Source organism: Phascolarctos cinereus, unplaced genomic scaffold (assembly GCF_003287225.1).
Source record: "Phascolarctos cinereus isolate Bilbo 61053 unplaced genomic scaffold, phaCin_HiC Scaffold_1;HRSCAF=81, whole genome shotgun sequence".
Taxonomy (NCBI): Eukaryota; Metazoa; Chordata; class Mammalia; order Diprotodontia; family Phascolarctidae; genus Phascolarctos; species Phascolarctos cinereus.
Window position 1 is genome coordinate 59,648,893 of NW_027555514.1, and position 17,648 is coordinate 59,666,540.

Below are 17,648 nucleotides of genomic sequence, written 5' to 3' on the forward strand. Positions count from 1 at the left end.
TTCTCCCCAAAAATTTCACTGTGAAGATAAATACAACTTCAGCACTACAATCTGTTGCTGAAGATAAAAAAATAAAATTCTACAGGAACTTCCACACAATCCTTGAAATCAGTTCCTCAATACTCAATGACTTCACTTTGAAGAAGAACAGAGAAACATGGCTAGACACATACACCCACATATGGATATTGGACAATATGATTGGTGCAGCTTTAAGAGGATAAAGAATCACAGATTACTCAGCTGTCTTTCATTGGCAAATGATTAATATTTCATTCAAAAAGCATTTGAAAGAACTAAATATGGCAAGCACTAATCAACATCACAAAAAACAAAACGGTCAATATCTTAACACATACAAAATGACTGTTTATCAATATAGAAGGAATTTCAGAATCAGCTATGTACAGCCAGATCATCATCTAGTTTGAAAGGTCCAAGTCAACACCTCCTTAGAAGGATAAAGATGAGAAAACATTATGTTCAGTTGACAACTTTAACCCAATACACTTAGACAAGTTGTTGACTTGGAAAAATGGGAAAGGGATGAAATAAGTGCCACAGATTTTTGATGATCAACATTCTTAGAGGGCTTTAATACATGTAAAAGTCACTATAACAAAGAATCAATCAATCAAGAAAACATTTATTAAGCTCCTACTATGCACCAGGCACTAGGTTGAGGTCTGGGGATATAAAAAGAGGCAAAAGACAGCCCCTAACCTCAAGTAGCTTACAATTTAACAGGGGAGACAACAATCAAACACATACAAACAAGCTATAAACAGGATAAACAGGAAATAATTAACAGAGGGAAAACACTAGAATGAAGAAGGATTGAGAAAAATTTCCTGTAGAAGATGGAAATTTAGTTGGACGCAAAAGGAAGCCAGTAGGCAGAGATAAGGAGGGAAAACATTCTAGGCAAGGAAGACAAAACGGCCCCTAAAACAAACTCTGCCAGTGACATTTAACCTTGTTGTCAAATGGTGAAACAGCAGCCAAGAACAACACTATTTGAGAATATTTGAGCTAACTTGCAAAACATGAGGAAGAATGGTGGTAAATTATGAACAGGACCGTCTCATAAACAACAAAAAACTGTGGAAGGAAAATTAACCTTCAAAGAGCTCAGAATGAGAACCAATTAAGCCAGACCATTCCCAAGCAAATTATAGGTAGCACTAGAAGGGCAACAAATCAATGTCAAATGGAACAGATGTTCAAAACTTTTCTAGAGTAAGCATTCTCAACATCTGAGCAATTTCCACATAAGCAAGCCGAGATTGCACTGAAGAAGCTGAAATCAAGGAAGAGCAGCTGACCTGATCAAAATCCACACAGAGGAAATGTTTATTGTAGGTGACACACTGTTAAAGATACTTAGGAAGTGATTTTCAAGATATTTCAAAGAGGAGAAGATTTCAAAAGATCACAATCAGTATCGTTACTCCCTTGCCTCCCCACCCCAATCAAGAACACATAAGCAACTATCAACCACAGGCCTATTTTATCTCTCTTACATAAAATCTATAGAAAACATTTTTATAACAAATTCTTTTCATCATCAAGGTGAGTAGATCTACTACATGTGGACTGTAACATGACAGTCCTAACATGTGCTTTAAAAGGAAGCAAAAATGCCACTGAAGAATAAAAAAAAGGAAGGACCAACTATCTGGACTACTGCAGAAATATAAAGAGGAGATCCATGCTGGAGGTGATGATTTTGAGAGTACTGAGGCTTAAAGTTTCTTATAGATTGGAGGACAAAAATATGGAAAAAGTCTTGGACTTTCTAATATTTTTTTAAAAAGAGGATAATAAAATATCAGTAACTACCAGCCCATGTGTCTATTTCCCATCTGTACAAAAATTTTTATGAGAGTAATCTAAACACACACACAGGGGATCCTTGATGATGGTAAGAGAAAGGAACAGGCAGGGTTGTTTTTTTTCTTTTTAACAAATTATACTCTACAGCAGACCACATCTTTATAGTCATACAATTGATGGAAATGTATAGAGAGTATAATATCCCACTGTGCTATTGTTAACTATAAAAACCATTTGATTCTGTCGAACAAAATGCCATCTTTAAAGCTCTCATCAACAAGGTGCCTTTTATACATGTGTCAAAATCATACAAGATTCCCAGAAAGGTATAACAACAGAAATAACTTTGTTCACTGACCCACTGATTATTAGTATCAAATGAGGCATAAAAGAGAGAGACATATGCTTGAAGGGGTTTTATGTCATGCAGGATGTACAGTGCAGAGTCCAAGCGGATGAGGAATTTCCTATACATAGTGTGGTCTTACAAAAATTCCTATTTACAGATGACATAGTACTGACTGTATTTAGCCATAGAACTTTGCAGACACGATGTGGAGAGTCAGATCCAAAGATTCCTCAAAAAAGCTCAGCCTAACTCTCCAAAAAAAAAAAAGTCCAGACCATAATATGCAGTTGGATGGACAAACCTTTGAGTTTATCCATCAATACATATGCCTTGGATGGACACTACAAATAAAAAATGAGCTGAGTTCAGAATAGAACAGGATGAAAAGAGCAGGCTATGATGCCTTCGGGAAATTATGCCATTCCTTTAATGACTCCCCAAGCTTCTATTTAAAACAAAGGCTCCTCTTTCTCACATCAGCACTCTTCCAAGGATGTTGTGTTACAGTGTATAATCTAAAGAATTTAAGGCAAAGATCACTCAAAGGCAACTGAGTGGTACACAGTGGACAGAAACAGATTGTAATACATTACAAATGAGGAATTGTGCAGAAGTGAAGAAAAGAATATCATAAGAAAAATGTATAACTAGGAAAACAACAGTTTAGTCATGTAATGAGGAAAAACTGACAGTCTATATACCCTGTTGAGAGCCACATAACGTCATCTATAAAGGAAGGCCCTCAGATGAAAGGTGAAATACATGTGGAAGCATTCTTGATGTCCCCAGGACTTAACACAGTGCCTGGCACATAGTAGGTCTAATAAATGCTTATTGACTGACTGATTCATTTAAGTACCTGCTACAGGCTTGGGATAGAAAAACAAAAAATGAAACTGTCTCTGTTCTCCAAGCACTTACCTTCTATCTGTGGAAACAACATGGTACATAATGAGCATAAACAAATATAAATAATATAAATTCAAGGGAATGGTGGGGGTTTGGGAAGGAGTTACTAGCAAGCTGGAGGGCTCAGGAAAGTGTTTCTGTAAGAGGTGCCATTTCAACTGAGCTCTGAAGGAAGCTAGAGATCCTAAGGGGCAGAGGTAAGCAGTACGTTCTGGGAATGGGGAACAGACTGCAAAAGCACAGAGAGGTGTGAGAAAGAGCAAGGCCAGTCTATTGACTTCGTCTATTGACTCTCCCAAATGGTGATCATTTAAAAAGTTTCTCCATCCCTGTTGTATGAGATGTGGCTACAAAACAATAGGACATTTAAATGACAAAAAACAAATAATATCAGAATTCGTAGATACAAAAGAGTGATGCCTTCTTCAAAGTGGTCACCTCAGAAGACACCCAAAGATACTGTCATTGCTTAAGACACTTCTGGGGCTGCTTTTTTGAGACCTAGTTTACAAGCCATAAAAGAAAACCAATTTCATTACTTAATATAGCCACATATCTTAAGGCAGCTAGGTGACACAGTGGATAGAACTCTGGACCTGAAGTCAGAAGATATGAGTTCAGATCCAGCCTTTTTTAAACTAGCTATATAACCCTAGAAAAGCCACTAAATCACTGTTTGCCTCAGTTTGCTCATCTATAAAATGGGGGAAATAAGAGCAACTACACCTCCTCAGGTTGTTGTGAAGACAAATTGAGAATATTTGTAAAGTACTTTGCAAACCTTATATCGCTATTTAAAGGCTATTATTATTATTTATTGCATCATAATTTAACATACCGTCTAGTTGAAAGAGCTTCTCTAGTTTTTTATGCTCAACCCTATATAAAACAAGGCAGCAACATTATTTTCCAAGTATTTAAGTCAAGTTCAAATTAAAGGTGCAACCCACTGGTATAACTGGCTGGTCTGACCATACAATGCCCAGTTATGAAAAAGGTTCCTCAAGATCACCCAAACATGTGTTCTGGAGATGAATAAGTGAACAAAAACAAATCCAAGTGGATTCTGACAGGCACACTATGCATTTCTAGAGACAATGTGTGCTGCTTTCTCTTCAGAGACCTCAAGTCTGTTCTCAGAATAATCCCTAGAAGCCTGGATGTGGCCATTATGTCCCACAGACTCCTGAAGGCAACCCTACCACCCTCATACATTGATGGTGCATATTCAAGAGTAAGGTAGAGAAAGGGTGTCAAAAATGTTCTAATGGCTGATTAGAAGAACAACAACCAATGAGTTAACCTAGGAAAAGCTACTATTCAGAAAAGTGATTAGAAAAAATATCAATTGTTCGAACTTTAATACTACTCTACTTCAGACAGGAAAAAGTTTAACATGATAGCTTCTCATAATTTGACACTCAGGCAACCTCCCCCTACCACCAAGTTCAGTGTACTTGGTAAAAATAAATTCATCTTAATATTGATGTATGTCTTATGAAACAGTAGATAAAGAGCTAACCTCAAGAGCCAGAAGTCCTGAGTTCAAGACCCATCTCAGCTAGTCACATACTAACTGTGTGACCCTAGGAAAACCACTTAACTTTTTAGAGTCCCATGTAACTTCCTAAGATTCTTCAGTTAAAAAGAAAGTACAGATCTTCATTGATAGCAGGAGTTTTCTCATCAGGATTTCCTATACCAGTGAATCATAGGTCTAGCCTCCCATCAGCATAAGAAGAATATGTTCTTTCATAAAGTCCTATCATCAAAAGGGTATGAAATACCCTTTTCATGGCATTCCAAAGAAAATATAATTTGGGCATATCAGCCATTACTTAATTTTTTTTCTACTTTTTGCTCTCAATTAGCACATATCACCCAGAATTTATTGTATTTTTAACTCCATTGACAAAAAGAAACTGAGGAATAAAAGCTAAAAATCAAGAGCACACAGAGACCCAACTGAAAAGACAGTTTTATTTATTCCATAAGCAACAACAGGCAATCCCAGTTCCTCATGTATCTGTGCAAGGCATCATTCTCATACCTGAGAAAGACTGCCAAATATAAAATCTGAATTTGATGTCTGAAAACACTAGTTGAAGTAAATGACAAATAGTTTTCGGGTCACTATCAAAATAAATAAGACCCAAATGCTTGAAGGCAGTCAGCACATCTCATTCCAACTCTGTAACTCCCCAAGGCCTGGAAAAGTGAGTGGTGAGGCTGCACATTGTAGGACCTCAGTGCTGGTCGCTGCAGGAAGCCCGTCCATCACATGGTAACAGCTTTTTGTGTCATCACAAGCTTCAAGAGGCATTTGAATCATAAGCAAAGCAGGAGAGAAACTAAGCAAATTTCTTACTGATATCAATAGCAGTCTAAAATAACTGTTGGTATGAGAAGGCAGCTAACTGTATCATATAACGGACAACTGTAAAATTGGAGACCCTGTAGCTTGCTAAGGCTACCGTTCAAAGAACAGTTTGAATTTGGTATTTTTGTGTTGTAGACGGTACTCCACGTACCATCCACAGGTATGGATCTGTGATGTTATCAATATAGAAATTCCTTCCAGTGAAGCAGATTTTATGAGCTCTCCACATCTGCCAATCCTACTCAGCTCTCTTCCATGTCCTCTACAGTGTATCTACCAAATGTGCTGGCAGCCCTTCCTCATGCTCACTTGACATCCCATAGATACCAATACAGCATGAAGGCTGAAGAACCCACCATGTTACCAGAACATCATACATTTCATTTATGACCTCCTTTATAACAAGTTTTTCTCCATTATTTCTTGTTTATGATATGTTTCAGCCGGCTGAGGTCTACCTGTACCTCCACAGTGCCTTTTGAGTGACCCTCAATTTGAATTCTTTGGGGATTATGGTGTTCTATGACCCCTGCACAACAAATAAAAAGCCATGATCTCCAAAGAGACCAGCTATGCCAAGATGTGGATGAGGACACATGACCTCTATAACAACTTCAATGCCTTAAAAAAAGAGATAACCCTACAAATTATGTGATGAGATCACCTTTCAAAATCCTGGGAAAGAGGTGGCCTCTTTGTAAAATTGCTTAGGGGTCCGGAATTTTGGCTCTCTGCAAAAAATATTTTGCTGAAAACATCTTTTTCTTCTCTTATCCTTGCCCTTTCCACCCAAATCAAGTCAATTTCCCCAAAAAATCCAAAATGGTTTCCTGGACCTCTGGACCATTAGGACTAGACAGGAACTGTCCTGTATTTTCGAGGAGAAGGCTAAGCCTGTATGACATTTCTGTGGCCATCCCACTCCTCCCTCTCACCAATCAACCAATACATACATTGCCCTGAGACTCTGCAACAAACCTATGCTCCAGGAGTACTTGGCAAGTAGCTCCCCAGCAGTAGGACTGTGGAATATAACATGTAACCCACTGCAGTAAAGAAGGAGAATGAAAGATGGGAACATCCTGGCAATGGCCTCAAGGAGGTAAGAAGAGTGCCACTGTCAAGCTCCTGATTTGGGAGGAGACAAAGGATGAGCTAATTAGTGTATGAGTCTGGAGATACCACGTTAAGCATTCAGTCTCCTTACGGGCTTGGTTCAGTTGCCAAGAAATCTGGATACAATATTGATTCTGAGCTGAAAATTACATTTTAAGAACCTGGGAGAAAGAATTTGAGGGAAAAGTTGTCAATATCAGTCTCTTCTGATTTCTAAAGGCCCCCCCCTTCAACAGCATCACACCACTAACCCTTTCTAATTGCTCACTGTTTCGACTTTTATGGAAGCACTTCCCTTCACTGTGGCTAATCTGAGCTTCAGTGTCTGCATTTGCAAAATGAGGGAGGGAGATGAACTACCCAATTGCTATGGTCCCTCCAAGTTCCCAATTCATAATCCTGTTGAATGATGGATTGGGAATCAGGAGGACTTGGGTTCAAATGCTGACTCGTCTATTTACTGGCAAGTCACTCTCTGGATTGTTTCCTTCTATAAAATGAGAGCGGGGAGGATGACGAGATGACCTCTAAAGTCTCTTCCAGCTCCAGATCCAAACAGATGACAGACCTCCTAGTCCTATCTGCTCATCACTAAACATACCCTGGGACTTGAGAGAGAATACTAGTGTGCTGTATGAAATGATGAGTTGGTTGATTTTAGAAAAACATGGCGCATGGAATAATGAAAAGTGAAATGAACAGAAGCAAGAAAGCATTGTATACAGTAACAGAAATGTTGTTCCAAGAATAACTGTGAGCAACCAAGTTGTTCTCAGTACCATAAATACTCAGATCAACTATAAAGGACCTATAAAAGGAAGATGCTATCTACCTCCAGAGAAAGAATTGATAACTTTTACATATATTTTTAAACTTACATATTTATAAATCTGCGTCAAATGGTGGCCTTCTCTAGTATGGTGGTGGGTAAGGAGAGAGGAGACAGTATGGAACTTAAAATGTAAAAACAATTTTTTAAATTAAATTTTTAAATGAGAGAGTGCTAAACTAGGCTTACTCAGTTCTCCTTGTTGTTGTTCAGTCATTTCAGTTGTGTCCAACTGGAGTGATTTACCATTTCCTTCTCCAGCTCATTTTTATGGATGAGGAAGCTGAGGCAAATAGGGTTAAGTGACTTGCCCAGGACAAGTTACAGCTAGTAAGTATATGAGGCCAGATTTAAACTCAGGAAGATGAGTCTTTCTGACTCCAGGCCCAATTCTCCCTAAATTCTACCTGTTGAAATTCTACCCATTCTGCAAAGGATAGCTTAGAGACCACCACTTCCATAAAGCACACCTCCCTGACCCCCCGTCTACAGGATCTAACCAGAAGAGAGGCACTTAATAAATGGTTGATTTGTTGTAATAAACTGAAGAAGTCTCCTTCTAATCACTTCCAGATCTCATTTTAAATGCCTTATTTAAATAGTTATTACAGCTGATACCTCCTCTTAATTAGCAAAATACTGCTACTGGTCTATTTTACCAGTCTTGATAACACAATGGACTGGAAAGCCATCAATTAAAATATCTTTCTGGGTCCTTCTGTTTCTCTCTACTACAGAGTTTCAATCTCCATCTTAAACAAGTCTCTTCCCAATTGCCTACATTTCTTTATTTTCTCATCATTGCCATTATGGTTGACTGCTTCAAATTGTCCCCTGCCTAATTAACTTTGCAAAATAAGTTGCATAAAATTATAAGTGAAATTTTATATGATACCATATGCTAAATTATACTATATAACTTGGATCCTAAAACACTGACAGCCCATTTTCTTAGATCTCATTGGATTTGCTCATTTAGGTTGTTTGTTCATAGAGGAATGTACACTTTCAATGAATTATATAGCAAGCATACTTGAACTCTCTTTTGTAAAATATGTATAGGACCCTACCTATCTCTGGTATTATGGTTGATAAAAGACAAGGAAAAGACAATGTAAATTGATGCATAAAGCAACGCATGCTATTTTGCAATCACTTGAAGCTACATTAAATTCTAAACACTTTCCATAGTCTAGAAATTAAGAATTTCTTTCAAGAGCAGTATGATCACTAACTTATTTTTACATAGATTGAAAGTTCATAGACTTTGAAAGTAAGGCAATAAGTGGTGCTGGGTGACAGCTCATAAACATACAGACAGTTATTACATAACAGCCAGCACATATGGATTGAAGTGTGAAATGCTCTCACTTCATGGTTCTTGAAAGAAAGAATGTTAAGCTTATGGTGACATGGCAATTAAGTGCTATATATACAATGATGGAATGAAAACAGAATGTTTGAAGATGAAATTCCCACTTATTCTAAGTTTGGTAGTTCAGGCAAACTTATATTTACCTATGTAAGAAAAAAAATGTGTTGCCTGCCCACACTTAAAAGACGTAGTAAATTTAATTTTACTTCTTAATGCATTTTACAGGTGGGTTAAATCCAGTTTTCAGGAAGTACTGAGACTCCTACCTCAAAGATCTGAAAGGAGTGAGGCGGATTATCGATTTTCCTTGGCACCAGCACTCAGTTAGTGACAGGGGGTTGCTTAATTTGCTCCTAACCTTCTCCCCCGCCAAAAAAAAAAAAAAACAAAGAAATTTTAAAAAGCAAATAACAATCCCTAACAAACTAAAACCAATTTTTCCCCAAGAAACTTCTGGTCTTTAAAACAGGTCTTCTTCCCACAGCACCTCTTTTACCCTGAAAATGTCCCAGCTCCTATAGGAGAGTGCCCTCAGCCATGTCTAACTTGAAACGACCCTGGGTTTTGCGCAAACCCAGAACAGTGTTACGGTGCAAATTACAATGTTAGATGGGATAAAAACAAAACAAATCCCCCAAAACTACAGCTAACGAGTTTTGGGAACAAAACTTAGTTCAAGCCTTCTTTGAAGGAGGCAGGGAAAAGGGAGAACAAGGAAAAGGGTATGTGGGGAAGAAGATCTAAACTAGGGTGAGCAATGTGATCTTCTGGATCACTTCTGGATCACGCTTGGAAAAGGCACCACTGCCAGCACTTTGCTCAGTTAGTGGAATTTTCTTCCGCAGAGGGAGGAGAAGCTGGAAGTCAGGGTATGTGTGGTTATGGGGTCTTACCCCAGGGCTCTCCTACCTGTCAAGGGGGCAGCAATGTGAGGGCAGTGGAGGAGTCTGAGGAGCAGGAGGGTCACGGAAGGAGGTCTCCTAGACCGGGCCGGATGGGGCTGATCGAGCCAGACCTGAAGAGGACACCGGGGGACCCAAGTCCCGCTGGGGTCGAGAAAGCGAGGTTCTTCTTCGCCAGAGAAGGTGGGGTCCTCCAAGGGTGGAGCTGAGTGCCACCCGAAGTTGGGGGCACAGAGTGAATCAGTCCCGCCTGGGGTTCCCCACTCACCCCGGCGAAGTACACCAGGTCCTCCCAGCCCTAGAGCGTGGCAGAGGAAGCACCAGCGCGGGGAGGCCAAGAGCGCGTGGTCGGCCACGCGGCCCCGCTTACCTGCTGCACGCCGAGGAAGTGGTAGAAGTTGAGCTGCACCTCCTCCACCAGGTCGAACAGCTCCAGGTCGGCGCTCTCCCAAGCCCGGGCGGGCACCGACTGCAGCAGCAACGGCAGGAGTAGGAGGAGCAGCGGCCGCCGCCGCGAGAGCCCGGGGCAAGGGGCAGCAGCCATAGCGCGCGCGTACCGAGCTCCCTCGTGCTCCACGCGCGGAGCTCCGCGCGAGCCACGCCGCGCCGCGCCGCTCGAGGGCCTCCTCCCCACCGGGGTCAGAACCCGAGCGCGGACGTGGCGGGCGCGCCGGCGGTGGAGAACAGAGGCGTCAGACGTGGACACCGCCGCGCGTGGGGTGAGGCGGCTCAGCCCGCGGGCGCCCGGGACGCGACGGGGACACTCACGCTCTTGGTGCCCGCGGACCCTCACTCCCGGGCCAGGCCGAGGGGGTGGGGGAGCCAGCAGGGCTAGGCTGGGGGCGGGGAGGCGGAGGTCGGGGGAGGAAAGAGGCGCGGCTTTCGCTCGCCACAACCTATCAGGAGTCGAGCTTCCGGTGATATCACGTCTCCTAGCAACCCCGGGAGAGGCTGACAGGACCGGAAGTGGGGTAAAGCCGGCCTCCCCAGGAAGACACCCGAAGGGTTCCAGGTCCCCAGCCTCCCTCGGCCGCGCCCCGCCCCCGCGCCTCCCAAACTGTGCTTAGAGTCTTGAATGGACGCGGGAAACTGAAGCATTACTCAAATACCTGGCACGTTCCCCCCTCCCCCAACGCTCTTCCTTGACATGTTTTCCCTTCACCAGATATTTTAGGTTTGGAAGAGGGCCTTCATTTTGTCCGTAAGGGTCACACGCTACCTCCCCGTCTTCGCAGGGCCCCCCCCCCGGCCCCAAGTTCTTTAGGACCCCCGGGGCAGGCTGTGTTTTTTTTTTTAAGTGACAAGTCAAGTTTCATTCAAAGATGTCTCCCACCCCGCTAAGATTCCACCCCAACATCCCCCGCCTCCGAGTAATAATACTAGATGACCTTGATTGGATCAGTGTTTAAGAATCACCCATAATAGCAACGGAGGTGAGGGTTGGGTGGCCCACGCAGGGCGGACTTGAGGGTCAGGCAGGAGAAAAAGGGCATTGGTGAGTGGTAGGATTGTGGAACCAAGGCGGAAAGTTTCTCGAGTTATCATTCTGGGAATTGAAGGAGAGACAGAGACAGGGGCTGGTGGAAGAAGACAGACAGACAGACAGACAGAAAAAGAGACCAACAAAGAGACAGAGACAGAAAAAGACAGAGATACAAAGACACAGAGAGAGAGACAGACAGAGAAAGATAGAGAGAGAGAGAGACAGAGAGAGAGAGGAAGAGGGAGGGAGAGAGACAGAGAGAGACAGAAAAAGACAGAGGCAGGAATTGGTGGGGAGAGACAGAGAGAGAGTGTGTGTGAGAGAGAGAGACAGAGAGAGAGAGAGGAAGAGGGAGGGAGAGAAAGACAGAGACAGAGAGGGAGAGATAGAGTGAGAGAGAGACAGAGAGAGACAGAGACAGAGAGTGGTGGGGAGAGAGAGACAGAGAGAGACAGAAAAAGACAGAGACAGGAATTGGTGGGGAGAGACAGAGAGACAGAGAAAGACAGAGAGAGTGTGTGTGTGTGTGAGAGAGAGACAGAGAAAGACAGAGAGAGAGAGAGAGAGAGAGAGAGAGAGAGAGAGAGAGAGAGAGAGAGAGAGAGAGAGAGAGATAGGAGTGGTGGAGCAGAGACAAAGAGAGAGAGAGAGAGAGAGAGAGAGAGAGTGTGTGTATGTGGGAGAGTGTGTGTGTATGTGGGAGAGTGTGTGTGTGTGTGTGTGTGAGAGAGAGAGACTACACACACACACACACACACACACACACACACACACACACACACACACACACGGTGGCATGACGGGAGTTGTATGCTTGTACGCAGTCTCGTGGGAAATGTAGTCCTCTCTCCTGTATATGGCATTTCGCCTCCACTACTACCGCTACCCATCCTCTCATATTTGCAGGAGAGGTTGAATAAGAGTTTTAGGAAATTCTCAGTTCCTGTGATTGATGATTTTTCACTGCTCCTCTCATTCTACAGAGCTCATGTTGATTTCTTCTGAGGCTTCTTCCTCCTCTGCTGCAGTCTCCTGATTCCCATCCCCCTCCTGCTTTCTCTTTCATTTGCACAACTGGTCACTCTTGCTCCTGGTTTCCCAGGGCCGGACTGGGACCTCAGAGAAGATCCAGAATGCTTGGCACTTTGCAAAGTTGGAAGTCTGATTGATCCCATTTTGGATCCAGGCTGCTAGACCACGCTGAGGAGGAACATGATAAGGCTAATTTTCCTATCAGTATAAGAACATTGTATTTGATAAAGGTTGGAAAAATACTTGCGATGTGAGGAACTCTGATACATTCTTCCAGTTTTGCTTGGCTATATACCAATCTTTTTTTTTTTCCATGTTAGGTGTTTGTCACTTCTGTAGGACAAATGTGTATCTAAAATGTATTAAGATTGAAAGTTTGTCCATTTAATAATATTGTTAATGTGTTAGGATGGCTCACTATTTAAAGGAACATTGGTGAATTATTTTGTAGTGTGAATACCCACATGGTATCATTGAAGATAGAGTGGAAAGGTATTTCCCATTTCTCTTGAGATTACCACCATCTTTCCAATCACCCTAGTTGACACATCAGTGTCATCCAGAACTTCTTTCTCACTCAGTCTGCATATGCAATCATATACAATCTTGTCATTTCTCCCTCCATAACATCTCTCACATAAGTCCACTTTTCTCTGTTCACACAGCTTATACCTTAGTTCAGCCCCACATTGCTTTTTGTCCTCAATGTGCAATATCTCAATGACTTTCTAATCGGTCTCCTTGCCTCAAATCTCCCCCTTCTCCCCATAATCTATCCTATACACAGTTGCCTAAATTATTTTCCTAAAGTGAAGATCTGACTTATCATTACCCCATCCCCACATTCAGTAAACTACAGGGCTCCCTATTGTCTCAAGGACTGAATTTAAACTCCTATGTTTGGTATTTTATACCTGTACTGGTTCAGACCTGATGCAGGCTGCTTCAGTGGTTCCAGCTCAGTACTGGAGTGAAAGGAGACACTTAAAGATCACATAATATTTCACAAAAGAAATTTAACTACAGACACAACAATAGACTGTAGACTATTCAGTAAGGATATAGCACTGATTCAGTTTGACACAGCATCCTTCTCATTTCCTAGAATGGGTTCCCTTATAATTTCCTGGTCAGTGAAGGATAAAAGCCCAGCACAGGAAGAGTAACAAGCCTGAGGAGTCCCTGACTCATCATGGGCTAGGTTTTTATCTTTAGTCAACCAGGAAGCTATATCAACAGTTCAAATATTAGACCCCTGGACCACTTCTCAAGGATGGTTTTATTGCCCTTTAGAAAAAGAAAAAACTAGACTAGCCAATGTGAGTAGATATTGCTGCTACATTACCTTTTCAATCTGATTACACTTTACTCCTCTCTGACTCTCTGTGGTCAGAGACTGACCAGACTGGCCTCCTTGCTATTCCTCACACGTGACAGACATCCTTTTGTACTGACTGTCTGACATTCCTGGACTGCTTTCCCACCTCACTTTTCCCTAACTTCCTTCTAGAGTTAACTTTGACTGTTTTCTGCAAGAGATCTTTTCTGATTTTTCCTACCCCATCCCCCAATCCCACCTGCTAGTGCTTTCCCTTCTGGAATTATTTTCCATTTATTCTGTTTGTATCTTGAATGTATCTGGTTATTTACATGTTGTCTTCTTCATTAGCATGTGAGCTCCTGGAGAGTGAGTAGGGATTGTTTTTGCCTATCTTTGTCCCCATACACTCTCTCCTCATCTTTGTTTCTTGGAATTCTTGGCTTCCTTCAAGACTCAGATCAAGTGCCACCTCCTGAATGAGCCCTTTCCTGGTCCCCCTAATTGATAATGTGCCTCCCTCTACCTTACTTTGTATCTGCTCTGTATGTGTTCTGTATTTATCTGTATATGTGCATCTTATCTTCCCCATTAAAATGTAATCTTCTCTAGGGCAGGGTAGGGACTTTCACTTTTGTCTCTTATTCCCTACACTTCCACGGTGTCTGGCCCGTAATAAGTACTCAACATATACTTGATTCATTGATCTAGTCCTGCTCTCTGAATTTATAAGTTGAGAAAAACCAAGTCCATAAATTAGGTGTTGTACAAAAGGTCACACTTTGTGTGGGACCATTCCATTTGTGAGAATAGAATCATAAAAATGTTAGGACTGAAGGGCTTTTAGAAACCATCTAGTCCCAAAGTTTTTAACCAATTTTTGTGTCGTGTTTCCCTTTTGTAACCTAGTGGAGCTCTACTTAGAATAATGTTTTTAAATGCATGAAATAAAATATATAGAATTGGAAAATAAACTAATTATATTGAAATAAAGATGTATTTTTTCCCCCATTCAAGTCCATGGATAGCCTGAAATCTGTCCACAGTCTGTGGATCTCAGATTAAGAAGCACAGATCTAGTTCATTGTTTAATTCAGGTTAAGATTCTCTCCCTTTTAGGGTAAATTTGTTAATGTTTGGCTTGGTTTGCTTTTCCATTGAGACTCGGTTTTGGGGCTTGATATTTATGGGGTGTTTTTCCTTTTCTTTTTTTTTCTGTTTCATTGATTCATTTCAAAACCAATAAGTAATAGAGAGATTATTTCACAGTCAGTGGCTAAATTACAGATTTACAGAATGTTGGAGGTGTAAGGAACTATAGAAATATAAAATCATTTAGATCAGCTCCCTCAATTTGTAGATGAGGAAACTGAGACACAGAAAAGGTAAATGATTCCGCCAATAGATTGCAAGCTCCTTTTGAACAGGAACTGTCTTTTGTATCTTTTTGTGTCCCTAAAACTTAGCTTAGTGCCTGGCAAATAGTAGGTGCTTAATAATTGTTTATTAAATTAAATTGCATTGATCCCAAGGTCATATACTTATTACCCGGTAAATCAAGGACTCGATGTCTTCCTAGGAGAGGTTAAGAAAAAGGGACATTTCAGATATTCTGTTTTGGAAACTTCAATAGATTTTATTCACATATCACCTTCATCTCCTCCTGTGTCCTTCTCGTGCCACCTCTCAGAAAGCCATCCCTTATAAAAAAAAAAAAGAACAAAAAAAAAAAAGGAAGGAGGGAAGGAAGAAATAAAGAAAAGTTTGGCAAAACAAATTAACATACAAAAACTGGTACTGTGTACACTATTCCACACCAGGAGTGGCTTATTTCAGCAAAGTGGGTGGGGTAGGGGTAAGGGAAAAATATCTTTTCATACATCTTTTTTGAGGCCAAGTTTGGTCATTATAATTTTGCTACTTTCTGTTTTCTCTGGTTTATTGTTGTTGTTGTTGTTGTTCTTTCCATTTACTTTTTTTGAGTCATTGTGTATGTTGACCTGGTTGGTTGCTTTAATTTGCATCAGGCCATACAAGTCTTTCTAAGCTTCTCTATATTCATCATTTCTTACAGCACAATATATTGTTACAGCCACATAACACATTTCATTTTCTCCTTCCCTTTTTTCATATATTTTAATTGAAGTTCAAGTTAACACATATTTATGAAGTACCTATTACATGTAAGTCATTATGCTATGAGTGGGGAATACAAAGATAAAGAATGACCCAGTCCCTGCCGCCAATCTTCTTTTTTCTTTTTTGTTTCATTTCCTTTCTCATTGTCTTTCTCAGTTTTTCTCAGTTTTTCAAAGTGAGGATGAGCCTAATAGAAATGCCTTTCCGGAGAAAGACTGGGAAATCTTAGGGTTTCTTTTCCCCCTTTCCTAAGAAGAATCAAATATCTCCAAAGCTATTTTTTTCCTGATGTCACTCAGTCAACTGGCATTTATTTAGCTCTTACTATGTGCCAGGCACCGTGCTAAGTGCTGGTAATACAAAATATGAAAATTTTATACTCCATCCTATTTCCTAAAACATGCCAGTCCCAAAGCTCAGTTTGGTCACCTAGCATCATGAAAACATGGCTGGCATGTTTAAGTAGTCCAACATAGGCAGAACTCATTCCATTGCTCTCTCATTCTGCTTTCTAGGAGGACTAGGAGGGAATGGCTCTAGCAAAATTATGGCTATCTTGAGTTAGAAGGGACTTTCACAAGTCATCTAGCCCATCCCATCTACCATCAGACTGAATCAAATTGAATTACCTTAGGAAAATTCAACCATAGCATATCTGTTGCAGGTAAAATGGAAACCCTTGTCTAGTCTTGGCACAAATCAGAGGATTCTGGCTCATCTTAAATCTTGGGGAAAAAAAACAAATAGAGTTTATGGTTAATTGAATGTGGTAGCCATTGCTGACCTTGATTTGTTTCACCTAGTCATACATTTGTCCAACAAACATTGATGGAATGCTCAGTATATTCAATAGCAAGAGCTTCCATTGCTTCAAAGTATTCTCCTCACAACAACCCTCTAAGGCTGGTACAGAGAGGCAACATGATGGCAGAAAGAAAAGGAGCCTCAGAGTCAGGGAGGTCTCAGACTCCTTGTCTTTGAAAATGGACAATAATAATACCTGCCTCACAGGGTAGCAAGGTTCAGATGAGATAATGTATGTAAAGTGTGTGTGGAGTGCTTTGTCAACTTCAAGCTCTTGGTAAATGTCAACTATAATTACTAGCCTTGTTTTAAAGATACAGTGCACAGACATTTATTAAGCACGTCCTCTGTGCTCGGTATTGAGGATAAAAGGACAAAAATGAAAAAAAAAAAGGCCCTCCCCTCGTGTTACTTACAGTCTGTGGAGGGGAGGGGAAACAAAGACTATAGATCTAATTCTGGCATACTTTAAAGGCTACCTAGTCCAACACTATAATTTTACAGATAAGGAAACTGAAGCCCAGGCAGGTTAAATTACACAGTCACAGGTCAGAGAATATTTGAACACAAATCTGCTTCCCCCAGAGCCAGCATGTCATGCTCCAGATAAGCAAATATAAATGATAAATACAAAGTAATCTTGTGAATGAGGAAACCAAGGAGAATAAGCTCACACAGCTAGAATGGGTAGGGATACGATTCAATCCCAAACCCTCTGACCTTAGTGCCAAAGCTCTTTCCACCCACCCGCAGCCTCTGGGTAGCACTGTTCTGGGGGTACATCTCTGTTGATCATTCTAAAAGAAACAGATCAGCCAGACTTCTGCAGATAATGTTAAAATTAGCCCGGCAATATAGCAGAAAAAGTTCCTAGCCATACTATACTCATAGTTCTATAAATATGGAAAATAAATTCTTATCTATAAGAAGATAAGTCTATTTCTAGGAGTTCAAATATTGCCTTTTTAGTTTTAAACTTCGGTCATACCTGTACCCTTGTCCCAGTACACAGGGTTACTTGAATTTACGAAATTGTTCCAGGCACCAAAAGTCTGCCTGTTTTCATCTATTTTCTTATCCAAGCTCAGTGAGAACATGCTATCCATGTTTCTTTTTCTAAATTCAGTTTCAAGGTTAAAAGATAGAGGCTGACTTAAAAGCACCATACACACATGC

The 17,648-nt window shown here is 41.0% G+C and overlaps 1 protein-coding gene across 1 annotated transcript in view; it reads right to left on the reverse strand.

Annotated features, from left to right (window-relative positions):
- DNAJC1 (DnaJ heat shock protein family (Hsp40) member C1) overlaps positions 1-10,743 on the reverse strand; it is a 255,794-nt gene extending 245,051 nt beyond the window's left edge. The window contains 1 exon segment of the mRNA XM_020966879.2: positions 10,067-10,743. Within this exon segment, the coding sequence (XP_020822538.1) occupies positions 10,067-10,240 (174 nt within the window). The 5' untranslated portion in view covers positions 10,241-10,743.
- Positions 10,744-17,648: the final 6,905 nt, after the last annotated feature.